The sequence below is a fragment of the Erpetoichthys calabaricus genome, chromosome 3, assembly GCF_900747795.2.
Source record: "Erpetoichthys calabaricus chromosome 3, fErpCal1.3, whole genome shotgun sequence".
Classification (NCBI taxonomy): Eukaryota; Metazoa; Chordata; class Cladistia; order Polypteriformes; family Polypteridae; genus Erpetoichthys; species Erpetoichthys calabaricus.
The window spans coordinates 246,635,918-246,659,851 of NC_041396.2; the positions used below are offsets into that span (position 1 = coordinate 246,635,918).

At 39.0% G+C, this 23,934-nt stretch overlaps 2 protein-coding genes across 3 annotated transcripts in view; one reads left to right on the top strand and one right to left on the bottom strand.

Moving 5' to 3' along the window:
* The window catches only part of LOC114647575 (solute carrier family 35 member D3), a 1,087,183-nt gene that overhangs the window by 331,432 nt on the left and 731,817 nt on the right, over positions 1-23,934 (bottom strand). The gene's annotated exons all lie outside the window — the stretch shown is intronic.
* LOC114642519 (A-kinase anchor protein 7) overlaps positions 1-23,934 on the top strand; it is a 292,389-nt gene that overhangs the window by 11,161 nt on the left and 257,294 nt on the right. For both annotated transcript variants that reach the window (XM_051924153.1, XM_051924151.1), the window contains exons 2-4: positions 1,349-1,495; positions 5,859-5,998; positions 6,722-6,858. In XM_051924153.1, coding sequence (XP_051780113.1) covers positions 1,349-1,495; positions 5,859-5,998; positions 6,722-6,858 — 424 coding nt within the window. The remainder of the gene's footprint in view (positions 1-1,348; positions 1,496-5,858; positions 5,999-6,721; positions 6,859-23,934) is intronic.

Here is a 23,934-nt window from a genome sequence, read left to right on the forward strand (position 1 = left end):
CATATTCATCCTGTGTTTCCCTGTGTTTCTTTCTACTTTCTTTGAAAGTAAAACATTATACTAGAATACAACTCAATCAAACAAATAAGATATTAACTTAGCAAATGCAGCAGTATGCTTCAAAATTAATCAAAAGGAAGAACTCAGCATTCAGCCTCCACCCTAAAAGTTTTTATCTGGGTGCTGTGGTTTTAATCCCAAACCCACAGACATGCAGATTATATTAATTAGTGACCCAATCTTAGCTCTCCTTGGTTCCAACCTTGAATTGGAACACACAAGTTTGAGATTGTAGTGTTGAGAATGAACAGACTTTTGTTTTTCTTGAAGGTTTAGAAAAGAAAATCTTTCTTATTCTCATATTAATGTCCACGCGATTGTTAATTTCTTAAATAGGAGATTGTGAGCATGGGCAAGATGAGTTGTTAAAGGAACTGGCGATCAGCCTCAAATGAAGTCACTCGTTTGAAAGAAAACTTGCTGACCGTGGAAGCTAAGGATGAGGGTTATGTATCTATAAGATGCTAGCCAAAGTTCAAGTTACAGGCGTTTTTTTGCGTTCCATTTGTGGTAAAAATACAGTATGGCAAAAGAACCATGTTAAGAACATGGATGAAGGATGTATTGATCTTTCACTGATAAAGTTTTATTAACTTGTTTAAATTAATTTCAATTCAGCATAGCATACTCTCTCACAGTGCACGTCTTCTTATAAGCCTAGCATTCGATGCACTAATTATAGATTTCGTATATGTAAAATAGAGCAGAAAGGAATGTGATATACATCAAAAAGGCAAAACACAGAGAGGAAACAAAATAAACAGGGCAACGTACACAACGTATTTTATAGCAAAACTTTCTTAAAAAATCATCATTCAGCCTAACTTTCATGTAACAATAATGACCTTATAAACTTATAGTCTTGATAGTCAAGGCTGAAAATCCAAATTAATAGAACATATGTTACGGTTGCAAGGAAAACGGAAATTATTTATAAAGGAATTGTACTGTATCTTGTTATTCCATTTTTAAGGTGTAAAATGTTCTGTGTCACATTTTAAAACATAAGCTTGCTGATGAAGACAATTTTATCAAGCTTGTATTATGCCGGGAATGGATAGTATTAGACTGCTTCATTTCAAAATGAAGACAAAAAATTATGTAATATTTGTCAAAAGTGAAGTTAAAATTTGGTTGTCTTTTTACATTTTCAGGAATGACCTTTTATAGGTTTATAAAGCTATTATTGTTACATGTACAGAGTACAGTAAAATGATTTTCTGTTATGTAATAATTGGTTTAATAGTCATTTTACCATTTTCCATTCTATGTTGTTTCGATATTTTAGAGAATGAAAAATTGACAAAAAAGAACAAGAAGAAAAAGATGTTGAAAAATCAAATGAGAGAAGATGCAGCACAAACAGAAGAGCACTCCAGTAACTACTTGGCAGAGTTACCATTTGCAAACATTGAAATAATGAAGGAATTTGACAGTAAGTCTCACATATCAGTTGTGAACTGTTGTTTCTTCAACTCAGAATCATTTGGAATCATGTAAAATTTGTGTAGAAGAGGAATTATTTTTCAAATTTGTAACAACAGAATTAAGGATACATTACTCAGTTAGCACACCATTATAATCACAGAGATGTCTTGTGTAAACTTTCTTTATTTTTACCCAATAAGATAATAAACATTAACCTTTAAATGTCTTACCTTCTTCAGAAAGGTGTCTTGAACATATTCAATGTTTTAAGGTTGAATCCAGACTTTTAGAAGATGTTCAATGTTTATCTCCATGGATACATAATGTTCAGAATTCTTTTCTTGTTTTATTTTTTTAAACAATGAAAAATTTAATGTGTAGTTTCCAATATGAATTGTGAATCCACTCAGCGGAAAAAAATAGCTAAGAGCCTCCTAGCACCACAGCTGTTGTTTAAATAGAATTCTTTGCAGCTGCCAAGTGGATGATGACTGAATTAGTTGTTTGTATATGGGATAGTTGAAAGCCTTTTTGAGGTTGACAGTGAAGGGCTCGAGATTTGTGAATGTTTCAAAAGTAATGACCTCTCTGAACTTGTTTATACTGTACAAGCCACAGAAAAAGATGTCCTGGAATGGGTGTACTCCTGTTTTTGTGATGGTGTAAAGCATTTCATTGTAAACATAGCATATGCCACTTTCTTTATTAAGGGTTAGTTAACCTGAAATTCCAAACTGCTACAGTAATTTTATTACCTTGTGAAAATGTCTATGTATGAAAGTTTGTGTATGTTTTTAGATAGGATATTTAATTTTTCACTATATTGTACATGAGTGAGTACTGAAACATTTAAAATGAAACTCTGTCTGTACTTGAATGCTGTTAATAGTTTGGAAAAACCTTCATGCTGCACCTTAAAAAAATACAGTATATTTGAACGTTTATGTTTGAAATGGATCTAGCTTCCACATCTTACACACTTGCATAGTTTTGGTTGTGTGCAAAGGAAGATTGTTGTAGATGTGGCATTGAACAGCTGTCTGCAAGCGCATGTGCTGATTCTGCTTTAGAAATTAAAATATACACTGCTATTTCCTGCTTTGGCCTTATTCTGAACCTGTCATGTAATGACTTGGAAACACATATTCAAAATTTCAAAAGGAATGAATTAGTTGTTGCCTGATTCTTGGTTGTACTACCCTTTCTGTGAAGGTAAATGTTTTTTTTCTTCACCTGCCCCTACCAATGTCCAGTGCTCTTCCATAGTCCATAGACATACAGTTATGTGGGCTAATATTGCTAAACTGGTTTGTGGTATTCAAAAGTGTGTCTGGCAATGACAGCCTTTCTTTAGTATTGATACCAATTTTACACCTAATCTATCCTATGTATTTTCTTTTCCTGCATGATTCTGTCATAGTAAAACAGGTTCAGGAAATTGATAAAATAAGTGTACTAGGTCATTAAATTTTAATTTCTGCCAAGTTTTTATATTACTGAAATATTGCAGTTAATTTGTGTGGGTGTATATATGTGTGTGTGTGTGTAAATCTATACACAATATACTGTAGAGTCATGGCAGTTGGGATACATTCCCAACAAGTGGAGTGCTCACCGAAACCATGATAAACAGGATTGCTATAACATTGTATTTTATTAGAACATTTTAAAAATACAGTTCAAATATAGTATAATAATCTTTCACTGAGCTTTTTCTTTTTTAAATGAAATCCACAGTATTTATAGGTGATTGCTTTTATTTTAAGTCTTTTGTGAACCTTGGGTTTCTTGATGATTTCACCAGTCACTAACATGTGCTTCATATCTAGGTGGTATTAATATATTATTTAGCCAGGTTACATTTACCACCTGGAATTAAAATATGGCACCACTGTATGCACTGTATCTGAAAAGACAGCGAATAGAAAGGAGTCTTGCTGTTAGAATGGAAACTGGCTACCTGTAAAGATGCAATACAAAAAAATGAAAGGAAGGAGACGCGCCAGAGAAGACTTTAGTGTTTTAATGTGATGTCAAAAATCTGACAGACTCTTGTAAATGAATGGTAGCATGGCTTCACGCATGCTGCAGCTGTCCCTCTGTTCACATATTAAAGATGCACAGCTCTTGGGGCTAGGCGCCCTGCGTGTCTTACCTGTCTGCCTCAATCACACCATGCAATCTCTATTTTTTTTGTTTACGAAATTGTTGAATGTGGATAGAAAAGACATTTGTGTTTACACTTGTGTGAAATATAGTCACTGTTTCTCATCACCACCAAAATGTGATCGAAGTGATCTGATTACAGTCAAATCAACAGTGCATTCACACTTGGCTTTCAACATGGTCCAGTGCTCTGAGTTTGTGACCAGATCATGAAAAAACAGAAAGGTAAAAGCTGTTCAAAGTATGTCCGGTAATGTCTTATGTCAAATACTTGTTCATGTATTACTGATATTAAAAATATAGTTTACATTAAATTGTCATGGGAAATTATGGTACTAATGGAGTTTAAAATAGGGTTCTCTGGGGCATTGGTGCAAATGTGAGAAAAAGATATAAAACTTGCACAACTGGCCAGAGATTCTCATGACCCTAGCTGTAATATTGTTTTGATGCATATGGCCGACCATACTTTATGATTATGCAGTCTGTTAGTTTTGAAGTTTAAGTGTATACCGTGTACATAGTACAATGAAAATCTTAACATGTCTTCTATAGACTAGTGGCAGTGGTACAACGCCAATAATAGACAAGGCAATGAAATAGAACATAACATATATGAATGAAACATATATTCTGAAATATTGGATTGACCTTCAGTTGAGAGGTTTAATTTTGTAAAGACTAATTTAAAGTCAAGAGGATTGTTTAAAAAAAAAAAGAAGTGAGAAATTCAGATAGTTATCACTCATTTCTGATGTGTGTCCTATGTTAGTTTAATGTTACTTTTCTGCAAGTGTTAAGAACTACCTATTTTTTCTTGATTATACAAATGCAAACAAATCTCACAACAGCATAGATAGATAGAAATGTGTTAGTCCAGAGGGGGAAATTTGGCTTTTTACAGAGGTTCTTTCAATACAAAATACATAAATAAATATACAGTATACACACAGAGACAGACACACACTGTCTGGTCTGGACACAAATTTCTAACTTGGCAGTCCTAGTCACGGTGAAACACTATACAGTACAGACATCTTAGTGTTGGTATAAAGGAGCACCAGTAGCATTTATTGACACATTTCTGTTGAATAATGTGTTGGCGGAAAGCCCCAAGTGTTAGTGTATCAGAGAGAGAGGATGTGCAGCATTGTTCATAGTGACATTTAGTATTGTTTTAATCCTGCCCTACGCTACAACCTCTAGGGGTTCCACAGTGTGTCCCATAACTGAGCCTGCTCTTTTAATTAGCTTGTTAATTCAGTAGCTGATGTTAAGGTGTAGACAATTTTCTTTGCACCAAGAAACACAGTTCTCCACCTGACTCCAATACTGTGTCTCACCCCCCTTATCAATACACCTAATAAGTGCAGAATCATCTGAGAATTTCTGCAAGTGACATGACTTGGTGTAATATTTGTAGTCAGAGGTGTGTAGAGTGAAGAGAAAAGAGGACAGGACTGTTCCAATGTTGCTCACATCTGTATCAGAAACATGGGTCTTAAACCTGAGAAAATGGTTTGTTGACAAATCTTATTTAGTGTATCTTTTTGTTAATATAGCTTTAAAGCATTTTTTAAGTAGATGTTGTAAATAAAAACATCCTGTATTTACTAATTCTGAAATTCATGTGACACTGGTTTTATAATGTTTAGATTTTTATTATTTTTTATATTGATCTATATAATATTTATTTTTCCAATTGTTGAACAGAAACTGTAAATGAATAAATTTATTTTGGGCACATGATAAAATCAATGAGGTGTTAAATCATGATCACTTCATATTTTTAAAACGAATTTGAAATCTTATACTCCTGTTTGATAAAATATGGGAGCTCACCCTGATCAAAAGTGACATTTAGGACCTTCCATATAAATTTGATGTATTATAGATGCACTACAGTTATTTGGACTGTATATGTGAGTTGTTGTTATATATTAAATATATATGTCAATTTAAAGTATATATTGTTAGGATTTTCACTGAAGGCAAATGTGACCACATAAGATCCAATCACATAACTAATGTACTGCTTTCTGTGTACCATAGCAAAAACAGGACCATACAGTATTACCTTATGTTAGCAAATTTTGCCCCAGAAGTCAGTTGAGTCCAGAAAAAAGATTATAGGGATATGGTTTTGTTTTCAAACACCTTAACTTATACGCGTGGTTTTAATACTGTGTCTGCATTTATATTAGTTAAAATCTCTGAAAGGAGACAGAAGAAGAAACGTAAGCGTACACTTGGAGATGAGACTGAAGATGATTCAGACAAGAAAAAGAAAAAGAAACATCTACGTCCAAATTACTTTATTTCTGTTCCTATCACTAATCCAAAGGTACTGTACATATAAATACCTTTTTACTAAAAAAATGTGTAATATAGGATTTATTCGGAATGTTTAGAAATAAGTCTGACCTTTTTTGTTGTTTTTATTTTTTACCTGTAACAGGAAAACCAATGAGATGTAGTATTTGTGTATTAGTCTAGGGTACAATTGATGATCTATGTTGAATTTATATTTTTCTCAGAGAAAGCATATAGATTTTTGTAATTTTAGTGATAAACATTTCATCTTTCCATTTATCTGCCTGCTGTTTTCTGATCAGAATAGTAAGGTCACATCAAGCAAGTTTAACATTGTGTGTATCGCTATGTTAATATCTGATGAAATGCTCCCTTTTACAGATGTTTATGGTTATCATACATTGGGAAAAACAAAACATTCTCAGCAAATGCTATGAATATGGTGATAAACGTGCCTTTCAGAATTTACCAATAATCTACAGCATGAAAGTAAATTTTTCAGAATCTGTCTAGCAGAGAATTTTCCCATCTGGGCAGACTCATCATCAGCTGATGGGTTAAGAAAGGATCTGTCAAATGACCAAGTGCGTGGAATGTAAAGACTTGGGTTAGGGTTATAATCAATGTCAAGTGTTGTCTTCTGGCACAGAATACTCGGGCACTGGGTACACTTACAAGCAACATTATGTTGGAATATGGTAATATATTTGTTGTGAACAATCCATAACCTGTTTTTATATTTTTGTGTTCTTAGATACATGCTTCTATTAAAGCCATTCAGACACTTATCATTGAAGAGGATGACAGATATACTAAGGCAATGATCCCACTTAGCACATTACATATGACATTACTAGTGACCTACTTGAGCAGTGAAGAGGAAGTCAACATGTAAGCAATATTACCAATGTTATTTGTCTTTTAATGTATTTTATAAAATGCATTATTATTGTATAATGAATTTTGTCATACAAAGAAATTTTCATTTAAATTTTTATGTTTATTTGTGTAATATATACAGAACATATATATATTGTGGAGAGCAGCCCGGACACAGACAGGCAGACACTGATGGTTTCAAACCACACACACGTTTATTGTACATTACTCCAACTATTTACAATACCGCACATCCCAGTGCCCCTGCACCAATCACCCTCAGTCCAGGCCTTTTGCAATAATGCCTCTCTTCACTGCCTCCACTTCTCTCCTCTGAGCTCTGTCCACTTCCACCCGACTCCAGCTGACGAATGGGGCAGACAGCCACTTTTATGACCACCCAGACGTGCTCCAGGTGCCTCCCAATGAGCTTCCTGCAGCACTTCCTGGTGTGGTGGAAGTGCCACACAAGCACCCGGAAGCACTGACGTCCACAGGCCCCTATAGGGTTGAGCTTTCATGCTGTGGTCCCCATACCAACCAGGGCGGCTGTCCCCCTCGTGGTCCGGAGGAGGCGTAATCCCTCTTCCGGTCCTTCTAGGCGTCCCGGCTGGGTACCGCCAACAGCCGCTCGCCACAATATATATATTATTTTATTCATTTATTTATTTTTTTAAAAGAACTGTTAGCCTAGGTCTGCACAGTGGTAGTGCTGCTGCCTTGCAGAAATGAGTAAGGTTTGTGTCCTGGGTCCTCCCTATGTGGAGTTTGCATGTTCTCCCCGTGTCTGTGTGGGTTTCCACTGGGTGCTCCGGTTTCCTGCTACAGTCCAAAGAAATGCCATTTAGGTAGATTGACAATACTAAATTGGCCTCTATGTGTGTGTTTGCCCTGCGATGCACTGGTGCCCAGCCCAGAGTTTGTTCCTACCTTGTACCCTACTATACCCTCCAGCAACCCCTGAAACCCAGTTGTTTACAAAATGACTGACTGTTAGCCTACTTACAGTGGATTCAGAAAATATTCAAAACTAGAGGTGGGCGGTATGACCAAAATTCTATATCACGGTATTTTTCTAAATTCTGCCGGTTTCACGGTATTAGACGGTATTTTTTTCCCCATGAATGAGTGGATGTTAACCACATTTTCCACTGCAATTACTGCAGTAGACTGGCTAAGAATAACTTATTAGACTGTTATGAGAATTGTACATCGTACAAAAAGACATTTTAATGTGCACACAAGTATTAATCCAGGTTTGCATGGCCCCATAAAGTGATAGTTTTCAAGGGGGTGGCACTAAAGAGAAGGAATCACATTGCATGACAGATGCAGTCAAAATATAGAACCAAAAGCTTAAACTATGATTTTGACAACATATTTTCAACCATCCAAAGAGGCATTTAGACTTAGTAAAATATCCAGAGGTGTTTGTCAAAAGTTGGATTGCACTGAACACGTCAAGGAATAAATAGTAAATATTTTTTGTAAACCAACTACACTTTCTGTTAATGTTAACAACAATCTCTGTCCACTGACACGTTTAAGTGACTTTTTAAACAATTTCACCATCATTAAACTGCATAATATTTAAACTAATAAATAACAACAATAAAATACATAATAGTATTACTGATAGCTGCACCATTACTTCAAGGCTTCAAGCCCAGGTGCATTACACAGTATTCACCCAATTAAAATAAAATAAAACAAGTGCAACTTGGTGATGACATATTACCAACTGTACCATCATTTAGGCAAACTGCATTAATATGGACCTTGCTTCAAGCTAAGCTATATACATAAATAATAAAAACTGCAACTTGCATTTATAATGCTGTTTGTGGTATAGCCCTATGGAAGCGCATTAGGGCCACTGTGAAGAAAAAAAAATATGGACACGGAAGAAAAAAACAAACTATATGTCGAGAATAAATTCGACATGTTGACTATGTCAAGATTAAAGTCGACATTTCCACTTTATTCTCATAGTTTATTTTATAATTAAAGTAGAATGTTGTAAACTAAACTTCATCCTAAAATCAATGTTTAATTTACTAGATTTTCTCAAACCCCGTCACAAGTTAATGCAGCACATCAATTACTTTGTGTTAAGTGTTCCCCGACCCAGTCGTTAATCACTACGCTTCTTAAACTGACTTCCTCCGCACTGACAGCAGGCGCCTGCAGCAATCACCGCACAGATAAACGTCTTTGTGAAATTAAAACTAGTTATTAACTTAGCCAACGGAGTGTTCAGAACTTTAAAAATATCTTCGTTATACATGTTTAATTATGCCATCCATTCAGAGTTGCGCCCATCTCTGAACGAGTCGCCAGCACATCGCAGGATCAATACAAGCAAAACATACACTAGCAAGTACAAAAACAAGTACAACTTGGCTTGCAGTGTTATCCAGTAGTATAGAAACAGTATTTACACATCTGACCTTTTAAAACCAAAGTATCTCCAGGAAACGGACGTGATTCCTTTTTTTTCGGCAAAACTTCTTCTGTGTCATTATGTTTAACTTGATCGTCAGCTTCAGTTTCGGAATGCTCTCTGTCCATTTTCACCGCGCGGCATACCTATGCTACCGCCCACTATTTGGTGGTGTAGCAGTGAAAAAGAGCCCTAGTGCAACAAATCTGTGTTTAGCGGTGTAGCAGTGAAAAAGGTCCCCACTTGAAAAGTTTCCCGCTGCGCCACATTCCGAACGTCGTTTAGGCAATTTAAACCGGTGTTGCGGTATAAGAAAAATCCATATCATAAAAAAAATAAAAAACGGTTTTCGGTATGAACCGGTATACCGCCCAGCACTATTCAAAACCCTTCACTTTCTATACATTTCAATGTATTGCAGAATTTTACATTTTTTTCACATCAATCTACACTCTAAAACCCTGTCACAAAGTTGAGACAGAGTCACATAAAGGTTTGGGGCAGCCACCCGTATAATTTGTTTCCTGGCTGCAAAATTGCTTCTTTTAAAGTATACAGCACTGATGTGCACACAACCGAGTCCAAAACAAGACTGAGGAAATAGGGAAAAGGGGCAGGCTTTTAAAGGGGAAGACAGGAAGTGAGGTCATAAGGATCGGACCCATGTTCTTCAGCCATTGGTTCGAGCCCGGATGTGACATCACAGGGGCCGGAGCCGGTAAGGTCTCCTTCCATTGGCTCTGTCCCGGAAGTGATGTCAAGAGAGCCAGATGGAATCTCCCGGGAATGGTCTACAGGAAAGGGAGAAAAAGAGTCAGTGCACTCTGCCACATCCCGGCATGCCTCAGAACTGCCTTCACTCGAGCCCTTTAGCTGCCTCCCATGTGCACGTGTGTAACAAGGCCCCTCCCTTAGCCCAGACCCGTTGGGTTGGGCGACCCTAACCAAGAGGTCGTGAACCCAAGAAAGAGCATCAGCGTTGGCATGAAGAGCGCCTCGGCGATGAACAAGCGAAAACTTATACGGCTGTAGGTCAAGAAACCACCGGGTGACCCGCAGATTCAACTCCTTGTGCAGTGCCATCCACTGTAGAGGTGCATGGTCCATGACAAGAGTGAATTCCCGGCCCAACAGGTAGTACATAAGCTGAGTAATCGCCCATTTACTCGCCAAAGCCTCCCTTTCCACCGCTGCATACCTGGTCTCCCGGTCCAACAGTTTCCAGCTCAGGAACATGATGGGGTGTTCCACACCATCGACACTTTGTCTCAACCCGGCCCCCAGGCCTGTGTCCGAAGCGTCCGTCTGGAGGATGAAAGGCAAAGAAAAGTTAGGTGCCATCAAAATAGGTGCGGACGTAAGGGCCTGCTTCAAGTCACCAAATGCAGCGCCTGTCTGCTCAGTCCATACCACCATGTTCGGGGCCCTCTTCTTTGTTAAATCAGTCAAGGGCGCCGCTCTCTCCGAGAATCAGGGTACAAACCGGTTGTAGTACCCTGCTAACCCGAGAAAGGCTTGGACCTGCCGCTTGGTTCACGGACGGGGCCATTTCAAAATGGCATCTACTTTGGAGCACTGTAGCCTTACGGTACCACGACCCACCAGGTAGCCTAAATATTTGGCCTCGCTTAATCCAAACAAGCATTTCTTGGATTAATCCGGAGCCCAGCCTCACCAAGTGTCCGCAATACCGCTCGGACATGCTGTAGATGTTCCCTCCATGTGCTGGAATAGATGACCACGTCATCCAGGTAGGTAGCACAATATGAGTTATGAGGCCGGAGCACTTTGTCCACCAGATGCTGGAATGTTGCTGGAGCCCCGTGTAACCCAAATGGAAGGACACGATACTGCCAGTGTCCGCTAGGGGTACTAAACGTGGTTTTAACCTTCGCGGAGTCCGTTAAAGGAACCTGCCAGTACCCTTTTGTCATGTCCAGTGTGGTCAAATATCGAGCCTGCCCAAGCCTCTCGAGGAGGTCGTCCACTTGTGGCATTGGATAGGCATCAAATTGGGAGACTTGATTAAGCCGACAGAAGTCATTGCAAAACCTCCAACTCCCGTCAGGCTTACCAACCAGCACAATGGGACTGGACCAGGGACTATAACTTTCCTCAATCACACCTAGTTCCAGCATACGCTTGATCTCAAGCTCCACTTCAGCCCTTTTTGCCTCGGGAAGACGATACGGGCGTTCTCGGACAATAACCCCGGGCTCTGTCACAATGTTGTGCTCAACCAGAGAGGTCCTTCCAGGGTTCTCACTGACTTCCTCCTGAACGGACCGGATAACTATTTCCAGCTCCTGCCGTTGTCTGGGACTTAAATCTGCACCGAAGTTAAGGCTAGCTGTGTGAGTGAAGAGTGAGCGGGGCTGGCCGGAGGAGGGATCGGGATCCCTGTCCTTCCACGGTTTCAGCAGGTTCACATGATAAACCCGCTCCTTCGGCCGACGGTTGGGTTGACTCACGAAATAGTCGACAAGCCCCTTCCTCTCCTTAACTTCGTAGGGGCCTTGCCAATGGGCAAGCAACTTAGAGTGGGAGGTAGGCACTAGGACCATGACCCGATCTCCCAGGCGGAACTCCCGGAGAGACGTGCCGTGGTTGTAATAACGGACCTGTGCTGCTTGGGCCTCTTCTATGTGACTTTTAAGGAGGGGCCGAATCTTTCCAAATCTATCGCGTAATTGCGCGATATACTCTGGTATGTTTGTAGAGGGAAGAGCCTCTTCTTCACATCCTTCTTTTAGGATATCTAATATGCCCCGGGGTTGTTGCCCATACAGTAATTCAAAAGGGGAGAACCCCGTGGAGGCTTGTGGGACTTCCCGAAAGGCAAAAAGGACGAGGGGGAGTAGCTGATCCCAGTTCCTTCCATCCTCGCTGACCACCTTACGCAGCATTTGTTTGAGAGTCTGATTGAACCTCTCCACTAAACCGTCGGTTTGAGGATGATACACGGCTGTCTAAATGCTTTATTTTCAGTAACCTGGCAGTCTCCTTGAACGTATCCGAGGTGAAAGGTGTCCCCTGGTCCATCAAGACTTCCTTGGGGATGCCCACGTGCACAAAGACCCCTAGTAATTCCCGTGCGATGGCTTTAGAAGTGGCTGAGCGCAACGGAACAGCTTCGGGGTATTTGGTAGCATAATCCACGAGGACTAGGATATACTTGTGTCCTCGGGCTGAGGGCTCTGGAGGTCCGACTATATCGACCCTAATTCGATGGAAGGGAATGTCAATCGGGAATAGGAACGAGAGGAGCACGGTCATTTCTTGGAATTTGTCGCAATTGACACTCCGGGCAGGAAGTGCAAAAGCAACGAACCTCCTCATTGATTCCCAGCCAGTAGAAATGGAGCTTGATCCACTCCAGGGTTTTTTCGGTGCCCAAGTGGCCACCTAGGAGGTGGGCGTGTGCTAACTCACAGACCTGCCGCCAGAAGGTTCGCGGGATTAGCAGTAGCCTTCTCTCATGCCCGTCATTCATTGCTACGCGATAGAGAAGGTCGTTGTCCAACACAAAGTGAGGACCCTGTGGCATTGACTGGTTAGTGCGCTGGCCGTTGACTAGGACCACTGCACTTTTTGCAAATTTCAGGGAATCGTCACTCCACTGCTCCCTTTTAAAGGAAGCCGGCGTCTCTCTAAATTGGAACCGTAAAAGGGAGAGAGGGTCTGGATCGACCTCAAGGGGCATGGTTTCCTCCCGCTCTGCCGCGGCGCTGGTGGATGACGTGAGGACACGCGACGGCCCGGGAGTTGCCACGTCACTCAGGGCGGCCGCTTCGTCTCTCTCTGCCGGCTGATTACACGGCGTGGAGACAGCTTGAGACGGCTCATCCCCGTCCATAACTAGGCCCAACTTAACCCCAGGAGTGGTATGTGTCTCACTGCTTTTGATGTTAGACCAGTTCCGCCCTAGTATCACTGGGTGTGGAGGATCAGGGAGGATCGCCACGGTTAATTTCTGAACTGATCCTTCGTAACTGATGACACAAATGGCGGTCCTGTACCAGCGGGTTTCTCCGTTGACACAGGTTATACCTGTCTTAAATTTCAACCACTGTTGCGGTAGTGCAAATCGGCGGGCAACAATGGAAATGTTGCTGCCAGAATCGAACAGAGCAGAAGTTTTATACCCGTTAACGATCACCACGCCTGTGTGTGGGACTGCCAACGGGTTTGTCAGAGCACACCAACCCCTCCTCCCCCTCCACCTGCATTCCACCTCATTCCCAAGCGGTTTGGGGACGTCGGCACAAGCTCTGGGTTGTACGGGGTGGGGGGGGGTTGTGGGGGGGTGGTTAGGTTTTGGGACATACTCCAGTTGAGTTCGACCAAGGGATGGTTCAGCTTCCCCAGATTGTGAGGCCGTCCTTTGTATTTCTACGAGCTCTATGAGCTCTGCCATGTTTTTGAACTGTTTACCCCAGACCAGCTGGGTGAAGCCACGGGGTAGTGTTTCCAGGAGCAGGTAGCAGGCCACCTGCTCTATTATGTGTGAGGGCTTGTTTTCCTGTGGCCGTAGCCACTGCCCTACCTTTGTCCATAAAGACCAGACTTGTTGAGGGGTCGGCCGCTCTGGGTTGAACCTCCAGTTTTTCAAACTATTCACCTGCCAGTCTGGGGCACCCCTAGGTGGAAATCGGGGCTCTGGCTTCACAGGGAAGCTGGCACTCTCATCCGAGAGAGCATAAACAGCCCTCTTTGCCTCCCCCTTCCGGAGCAGCCCAATTCTGTTAGCCCCTCTTGCACACTCCCTGGCCTGCCTAGGTTGCAAGTGAAGCATGCCGGGCGCAGAGCCTGTACCGGGTTACTCCGAAATACGGGACACCCTCCCCGCCTGGAAACTCGGCCCCGGTACGTTCCCACCTGGGTGTGTTGCAGGTCCTGTCCCCTTCTCCTCTGGGACTTCTCCATCCTGCCGACTACACCAGTGTCACAAAGTTGAGACAGAGTCACATAAAGGTTTGGGGCAGCCACCCGTATAATTTGTTTCCTGGCTGCAAAGTTGCTTCTTTTAAAGTATACAGCACTGATGTGCACACAACCGAGTCCAAAACAAGACTGAGGAAATAGGGAAAAGGGGCAGACTTTTAAAAGGGAAGACAGGAAGTGAGGTCATAAGGATCGGGCCCATGTTCTTCACCCATTGGTTCGAGCCTGGACATGACATCACAGGGGTCGGAGCCGGTAAGGTCTCCTTCCATTGGCTCGGTCCCGGAAGTGACGTCAAGAGAGCCAGATGGAATCTCCCGGGAATGGTCTACAGGAAAGGGAGAAAAAGAGTCAGTGCACTCTGCCACATCCCGGCATGCCTCAGAACTGCCTTCACTCAAGCCCTTTAGCTGCCTCCCATGCGCACGTGTGTGACAACCCATAATAACAAAGTGGAAACATGTTTTCAGAAAAATTTACAAATCTGAGTATTTAGACTTTTAATTCAATACTTTGTAGATGCTTCTTTGACAGCAATCACAGCTTTGAGTCTTCTTAGTTAAGTCTGTACAAGCTTCGCACTAGGATTCCCCAATCTGTTTTTTTAAGGTCTATACCAATCATTAATGTTGTGTTATATGATTGGCCGGTTCCAATACTGATTGATTTTTTTTATCCCTTTAAAAACATTTTACACTAATCTCCTGCATAACCAGACCGATAAGTCTTATGTCCCATTTTAAAGTGTATTTTTATAATTAATATACAGACCACAGGTGCTAACTCTTCATTTTTCATTAACAAAATGAAATTCTTTAGGCTTATTATTCAGTGACGATAAAATACTAAAATAAACATTTCCTTACATACTTTTAATTAATAAACTATGTATAAAAACATTTATCCCTAATACATGTGGCATAAAAGAAAATACAATACTTCTCATTATTATAAGCTGTCATATTGTTTTTTTTTCCCCCTGTAATGAATCTATCTGAGACAAGGCTTAATTAAAAAAAGTAGTTTTCACCATTTCTCTAACAGCAACAACAACAGCAAAATTATGTATTCTCACACAATCATTTAATTGATGTTGGCAATTAAACATTGATTAAATGTAAATATACATGTTCTTTTAGGTTTTAATCATTTTAAATCATTAATTGCACAACAGGTTTTTGCTGTTAAAAAAAACATTTACTTTGTTTATACAGGTGTGTTTTTTTCTTCAGTGTGTCAGCTAGACAGTTGTAATTCTTGAAGTGTAGGATTACCATTTTAATTATTTATTACTTGTTTCTTACCAAAACTTGCGCTGTGTGACACACGGCAAAAAATAATAAATATAGTACAAATCTTTTAAAAAGCCTATTGTATACTAAGCAGCAATTTCAAATTCATCTTTAACTTTTCTTGTTCCAGTTAATGCTACTGCATTTTAAACAAGCACACTGTCCAAACTCAGGTGGTGTCCGTTTTAATTTAAAGGACAAAATATAGGTCTGAACTCCTTAAAGTTACCGTTTATCAATTGCACGATGACTTCTCAGTTTTCATTTTTTCAGTTTATTACTCCATATTTTTTAATGTAATGGCTAATATCCCAAATGCCTCTCGCTCACTGATAAAAGAAGCCTCCACTCTCTGCTCTTTGTTTACACTGTAAGAAGTTTGCTGCAAAAACAAAAAAAAGAGTGTTGGCTCAATTACCATAATACCTTGTGTAATGGAGCACTGCACCTAAATTATTGTAAAGCTTAGAAACGCAGAGACTGAAAATATTTTGTGATCAAACTTTTTATTGATCACTGACAGTCTTTTTTTTCAGTCAAAATTGGCAGATTTAGATCAGTGTCCAAACAAGCATCCCTACTTTGCACACCATTTATTTGGGCAGGTTATGTCATTCTTCCTGGCAGGTTCTCTTAAGATCCATTATTTGATGGATAGTAGGGCTGCATGATTTGAGCAAAAATCATATTGCAATTTTGACACACATTGTGATTTAATCTGCAAAATGTAAGCATTAAAGATACCATTTTGTATTGCAACTTCAAGGCTAAAAGCAAATTATATCATAAATGATCACACTAATATGACATTTACCAGTATTTATTTATCAACTCAAGTTTTTCAAATAACAAACAAAAACTTAAATTATTGAACACCCAGGACCAAAGAAGGACAAAATATCCTTCTATGAGGTATTTTCTGAGTGAAGTAAAATAAATATGTCAAATGAATTCGCTAAATAAGAAATACCCATCAAAGTAAAGTTTTATTATATAGACTCAGTTTTGGTCCAAACGTTAATAGTATATATTTTTTCAAATAATGTCAAATATAGCTGTTTAGACACCCATTTCTGTATTTTTACAAGGAGTCAAAATATATCATTCAAGTTGATTGACTATTACAGGCCAAATGTAATTATTTTCAGTAATACCCCCTTATACCCTAAAATTATTTTTTCCTTTATTCTGAAACATGACACAGTGGCTATAGATTTTTAGCCAGAAAAACCAGCATGTCAACCTTTGTTGGGTTGAGACACAAGTGGTGTACTGTGATGACATTTCCCTCTTCACTGATTGCAGAACTAGTTGCAGCTGTACCTAAGTATTTTTGTCAGTTTGCTGAGCTTGGGAAATTAAATTATGTAGCGCTGCTACCATTACACGGTGGCCTTCTCCACTGACTACAATGGGCACAAGAATGTTAAGCATTGACCTCAGTGGTCAGTGCCTCTTGGAGCTGTAAAAGTGGCCCAAATGCTTCTGGAGTTGAGTATCTGGATAAAATTTGCCAGAGTCTTTTTTCTCTGGTTGACTGGGAATGGTCTTTCTAGGTCAATGTTTTGTGTCCCCTTCATTGTTGTGCTTTGATTTTCCCCAAAAGAATACATGAACTGCTGATTTTAACAGGTTTGTATTACACACAATTTAACATAAGTATCTAATATGAAAATATCTAAGCTATCAATCATTCTAAGATATTAATCCAAACAACTAAATGTATTTATTCCTATTTAGACAAAAACGTGCTAGTCTTTGAAATTTAACATTTTATGTATACACTTTACCACCTTTACCTTTTGTACTGTTTTCATCAGCTTAGAAGCCATTCTGTCCTTCAGTCATTAGAATTTCTCTCCATGGATGTATTGCGTTCAGAATCTTGGATCCAGGAATGTAGTCATGTCCAGCAGGTCTTCAGTGTCCTCATATTTGTTACTGACGTAGTTTGAAATTTTTGCTTTAATGTTCACCAGAAAGGGCATCTGTGTACTCCTGTAGCTGTTCTAGTGCCTTGTTTATAGGATCAAGGACATCTACTGTATGTCCTGCCATGAAGGGATTACGCCTCTAGTTTTTCAATTCATGGAGTAAACCTGTGACAAAGCCTTCTGTTGTTGTAGGACACTTGCTATCATTTTTTTTAACTTGAGTCCCATGTTGTTGGACAGGCTGTTACGAGTCTGTGCTCTGGTAATTTAAGTTCTTCTTGTGCATCTTTTAAAGCTACCCTTTTTTTCCCAGGTGTGGGAGATGTGGCCCACTATTCTCTTGCATGACCTTCCCACCCTCTTTAATATGTGTATCATTTTTTTAATGCATTATCTAGTAAGTGGGAGACAAAGTACAGTAAATAAATCCTTTAAAATTAATAAGGACTTGATATTTAGAGTTAGTTTGTATATGACAATCACGTTGTGGTTAATTTAATATAAGATGTAAAGCCATGTAAATCTCCATTAATGTTATGGTTTTAATTTTAATACAAACAATATTAGAATTCATATTACATTTGAAATGATGAAGTAGATTAAATTTTGTCTACACTTACCAGTTACAAGGGTAAGCCGGTGACTGAAGCACTGGAATCTGCTCAGTTCCCTGCTTTGATTATGTTAGATCCATTATTTATTGTTATGGCAACTAGTTGCTCCTCATGAAGCGCCCATGCAACCAACTCTTCTTTCAATCCTATAGTAATGTTTTCACCTGTATGATCCACTGAGAAATATGATGTTTTTGCAAGCAGTGACTTTTTAGTTCAGTTTCAAGTTTGCCTCTGTGTGGTGCACTGTTAAGATGAACTAAAGGTTGGTCGTTTGCATAGGTCTGGGTTTGCTGAATGGTATTCTAATTTTACTATTTCAGATTCAGACTTCACATTTACACTTCAGTGATTGCGGTTTGTGAGAAGTAATTGTGTGAAGTCAAGTTGTATCTCTGATCGATCCTGTTAAATTAGCTTCAGAAATCCCTCTTTGCTGACAGCATATAAGAACACCATGTATTTTGTTAAATAATATGGAACAGTCTGTGATTTCCTTATGTCTCCTTGATGTTTTCTGGTTTAGCCGATAATAATAGTTTAGTTTTGCTGAGGAGGTTTTTTTGGCTACAACATTTTTACTTACATTTACATTTTATAATTCATTCATTGTAGAGTCCCATGTGATGTCTGAGATGCTGATATAAATTAGTTGTGTTTACATATGAAGTAGCAACTTTAACTTTGCATGTTTTGCACAATACATACGCCTGACTGATGTAGTTGTGGTCAAATCTGAAGTAGTGCCAAATGACAGAAGTGGAATTTTTATTTATTTATTTTTTGGTACCAATTCACTAACTTCTCTGTTTTAATATTATAGGCAGAATAAACAACAGTTATATTTTGTCATCTTCAATAGCACATGCTCCAGTAGGCTATTAGTTCAAACAAACAGCAATGGGACTGATTTAGTAGGTTAACAACAGGTTCACTAAAGGGGCAACAATGAGACAACCCTCAAAACAGGAATGGTTTAACAGGTGGAGGCCACTGACATTTTCCCTCCTCATCTTTTGTGACTGTTTTCACTAGTTCTGAATTTGGCTACGGTCAGAGTCACTACTGATAGCATGAGGCGATACCTGGACCCTACAGAGGTTGCACAGGTAGTCCAAGTTCTCTAGGATGGCACATCAATATGTGCCATTGCCAAAAGGTTTTCTGTGTCTCCCAGCACAGTCTCAAGGGCATGGGGGAGATTCTAGGAGACAGGCACTTACTCTAGGAAATCTGGACAGGGCCGTAGAAGGTCCTTAACCCATCAGCAGGACCAGTATCTGCCTTTTTGGGCAAGGAGGAACAGGTTGAGCTCTGCCGGAGCCCTACCAAATGACCTCCAGCAGGCCACTGGTGAGAATGTCTCTGACCATACAATCAGAAACAGACTTCATGAGGCAGTCACCTGTATATTATATCCTGGTTGAAATAAAGCAAGTTGTTCACAAGACTGAGTCCAAAACAGAACTGAATATGTGGAGGTAAGATGGCGTTTTTAAGGGCTGGTAGAGGAAATGATGTAATTTATGCCAGAACCAGAAATGACGTCTTCGGAACCGGACATGACATCATCAGAGGCCTCAAGACCGGAAGTAACATCATCAGATGTGCTGGAAACGGAAGTTACGTCATCATGATTGCTGTTACAATGAAAAATATAGCTCATGTGAAAAAACTGCGGGTTATGCTAGTTATTTTACCAACAAACCAACCATCCCATACAACACCATCAGCGAATTGTCTGATCAATGCTACTTTCCTCAAAATAAACAAATCACGGGTTTACCTAAGCCTTTGAATAAGTTGTAGGCTAATTACTATCTTTATGATGTTTGGAAGCATATTTCAATACTTAATACTGTTCAATGAGTATAACATTTGAAATGTATTTTTTGGTAAAACAATAGTTACATTTTACACCTTACTGTGCTGCAGCTTATGTGCACAACATAATTCAAAATGAAGCTCAGCTGGATTCTAAGGGTGAGCTGCTTTGTAAATTATATAATTTTGAGTTTACAAGTTTATCTGCAGGGTTTTATGTCCAATATTTATAAGAGTTACAGGGGATAGTTTTGAATGCTGAGGTATGCACATACATGCATTTCCAAGTGTACTTAATCTAATTTAAGGTCATGGGTGCTAGAGCCTAGCCCAGCATTATTAGTTGCAAGACGAGACACAAGCCATAACAGAGAAGCCAGTCCGTCACAGGGATACTGAAATATCTGATTTGCAGCTAATGAAAAAATGTTTAAATGGCATATTACCATATTCAATATAGATAATTTTGCTCATAACAAAATCTAATTTCAGAATATTTCAGTGAAAAGGAACATTCAGCAGTAATTGGGAATGTTACAGTACCAGAAATATTTGTAGTAAATACCAACATTTGTGAATTTTCACAATATGTAACCATTTGATGACATTCTTATTCAAATTCAACATACTCTTGTTCCTTTAAAAAAGCTTTATATGAATAAGTAAAAATTCAAATAATCGCATACAACCTTTAAATAACTAAATGGTGTTTATTTTAATTACCTCCATTATTTAAGTGAGCAATATTATGATTTTTTTCTGTGACACAATATAAAATATATAAATACTAATACCAGAACCTTTAAAATGGTCATGTAGTCTTCAAGTAGTTTTCCAACTGTCAGTTATGTAAACTAGTACTGACATTCATAAATATCAAAATACAATAAACTTTCTGTTGTGCAGTTTTCTATTTAGAGAAGGTACCATGAAAAAATAAACATATGAATCAAAAGAAGGACAACAACCGATTATGTTATGAATTGTCACAATAGCCGTCATGATCATATTGCACACTGACAGTGTTTGTTTAGTAAAGTGAATGTGTCAGAATGAAGCACATTAGAATCTCTAAATTTGATATTCTCCCTTTTCATTTTTTGGGATAATGTGAAATTTTAATGATGTACCTTGAGTTCTGAGTAAGATATTTAAAAAAATATTCCAGAACCCTGTTAAGAATTCTTGAGTAAAAAAACCCCACTTGGTTAAAAAGTGAAATTTTCACCATATTTAGGCTTTCTGCATGCTTCCACACTCATTATTATAAACTGACATAATGACAGACCATTGTTGTCTCTAAAAATCCAGCTAAATTGTGTTGAAACTTTATTAAATGGTAAGAATGCATCAACGAGCTGTAGCCTGAACAGTAAAGTAATTTCACACTGAGTTGTTTCAGAGGTATGCAGCGTAGTGTTTATAGGCTCATTATTGTCAGATATAGTTGCATAAAAAGAAATAAATAGTCATATCATGCAAAAATATTGGAAATGTGTTAATTTTTGTATAAGAACACCTTAAAGACACATTATGATTCTAGTTAATAAAAAGTTAACATTAATCGTAACTCAATCTTCTTATAAAATCAGGATTTTCGTGTGCTTAGCCAGGTTTGCCGTGTTTCTTCCCTTGGTTTGTATTGTTCAGAGATAGGGTTTTCAGAACCAATAATGTTGCCCTGAGTGCAGTATCTGTCTTTAACATATAGCATGACTTTTGGATAAGAAATTGGGCTTTGAGGTTTAGTGACATGAAAACCCAAGCTTCTATAAGTCTATTACATTCATATTGTTAGGTTTTTTATGTCCTAAAGAGTGAGATTTGGTTCGCCAGTGATTGGTCAATGGTACAAGTTGGTCAAGTGTTCATATTTACTCTGTGCATAAGATAATGAATCTAAAATGATCTAATTACACTACATTACCATTTTTATTAGAAAAACTATTTTTAAAGGAGCTAATGTCACTATCCAATTGCATATTGTCACAAAAGCATTTAAAAATTCAAGCAGTACTTGTCATTACAGTATGTGCTTTCTTTGCACACACAATAACAAAATACTGAGGAAATAAAAAAAAAAAAAAAAGATTTAGTAGATCTAAACCACAGTGAAACAGAATGAAATGTCTCAAACCAATTACCATTTTATTTTGAAGCATGTTCCTATTCACAGCTGTTTAGAATATGGTAGAAAAAGAGCTGCTGAGGATAGCCTATTTGAGTGAGTAAAACTAATCAGTAACCTTTACAGTTTCATATTAGTTAAAGGCTAATTCATGCCTTTAATATTATGAGGTATGTCTGATTTTGGACTTTGATGTCATTATCCACATATTTGCTACCTACGCTGTAAAAAAATAATGTGTTAAAAATACTTAGATTAGTAGATTTAATATACTGTACTATTGAGTAAACTTAATTTATTCATTTAGATAGATAGATAGATAGATACTTTATTAATCCCAAATTTACTCAAATTTACCTAAAATAAATTAGTTTGATTAAATATAAGGGAGGCCAGTAGACTGAAGTGATGTCGTTGGTGATCTACCTGTCAATCATCCTTTCTGCAGGAGGCGGAAAAGAAACGGCATTAAATGACAGTGCCAGCCACTATTTTGGAGTGTAATTACCAGTAATTAGGAGCCCTGAAGTTGTTTTCTATGTGACACTATTTAAACTGAAAAAGGCTTAGGACCTTTGGGACAAATGTTCATGTTAAATTGATTTTACCCACAAATTAGACCATTTGGAAAGGTTTTTCTTGATATGCACCTAAAGGGGTTTGGGGGGCTTTACAATTTTGCTTGACTAGGCCGTTGACGTTTTGTATAATTGTAAAAAACAAATATGTTAATTTGTTTTGTAGAGTTAAAATCTATAGTCTCAGTGAAGCTAGACTTCTATACTGTATGTCTAGAGACAGCCATGAGTGAATTTTGTTTAAAACTGGGTGGAAACCATTAGACAACTCACTGACTGTCACATTTCTTAACCAGTGCAATGCCTCAGGCAGTGCTCAAAGTAGGGGCAGTGATTTTGAACTGCAAAGATCAGAGGTGCTCTTGTTAACAAGGTCTGACTGAGAGCAGACTTCCATTTACCATCCAGTCTAAGTTTCTTAAAAATATGTTGTGCCACAGACAGATGCAACACCAACGTTCTACAAACACACGGGTTTATTATGCACTATATACAGTGGGTTCCACACACTCACGACCCCTAAGTCCTTTACTTCTCTCTTCGGCCACCTCCACTCCTCCCTCGCAAGCTCCGTCTTCCTCCTCCCGACTCCGGCTCTCTGATTGGAGTGAGGCAGCCCCTTTGATCTTGTCCCGGATGTGCTCCAGGTGCCTGACGATGTACTTCCTGCAGCACTCCCCAGTGTGGCGGAAGTGCTGCCCTTGCTCCCGGAAGCACTCCTGGCATAAGCCATCCCTGGTCTGTCAGCACTTCCTGGTGTCCCGGAAGTGCTGTTCCCCAGGGAGCAAGGACTGGCCGAGTGCCCAGGGAAAAGAAGTGCCGCTCTCCTGTTTCCTCCTTCCTCCAGACATCCCGGCGGGGCAGGGTTCCTGGCCATCTATCACAACGTTTTAGACATATAAATGTATGTCGTGTTTGCAGAGAGCACATTAGAAGTTTTTTAAAATAAACATAACCTGAAATGTGGGAAAACCCTTTCTGTCGCATCAGATTATACCCTCGCATTCATTGACATTAATGGAGTGGTATATGTGAACAATATTTTGTTGTGGGTGCTGTGTGTGCTCTCTGTTGTTCAGTGGAACGCTGATAGTGTAGGAGTCGATGTAAGCTTGAAAGAATTGGCATTTATATTTTTGAAAATAAATATGAAGTGTGAAGTATGCAATTGAAGTAAATGGTGTGTCATACTCCATCTAAAGGACTGCCGACAAGAGAGATGATACCAAAGAACCACAGGAGATGCAGATTTCAGTACTCAAAACACCCGAATCTACAAATCTGCCTAACAATACCAGTAGATGCTCAGATGAGGCTGCACAACATCCACC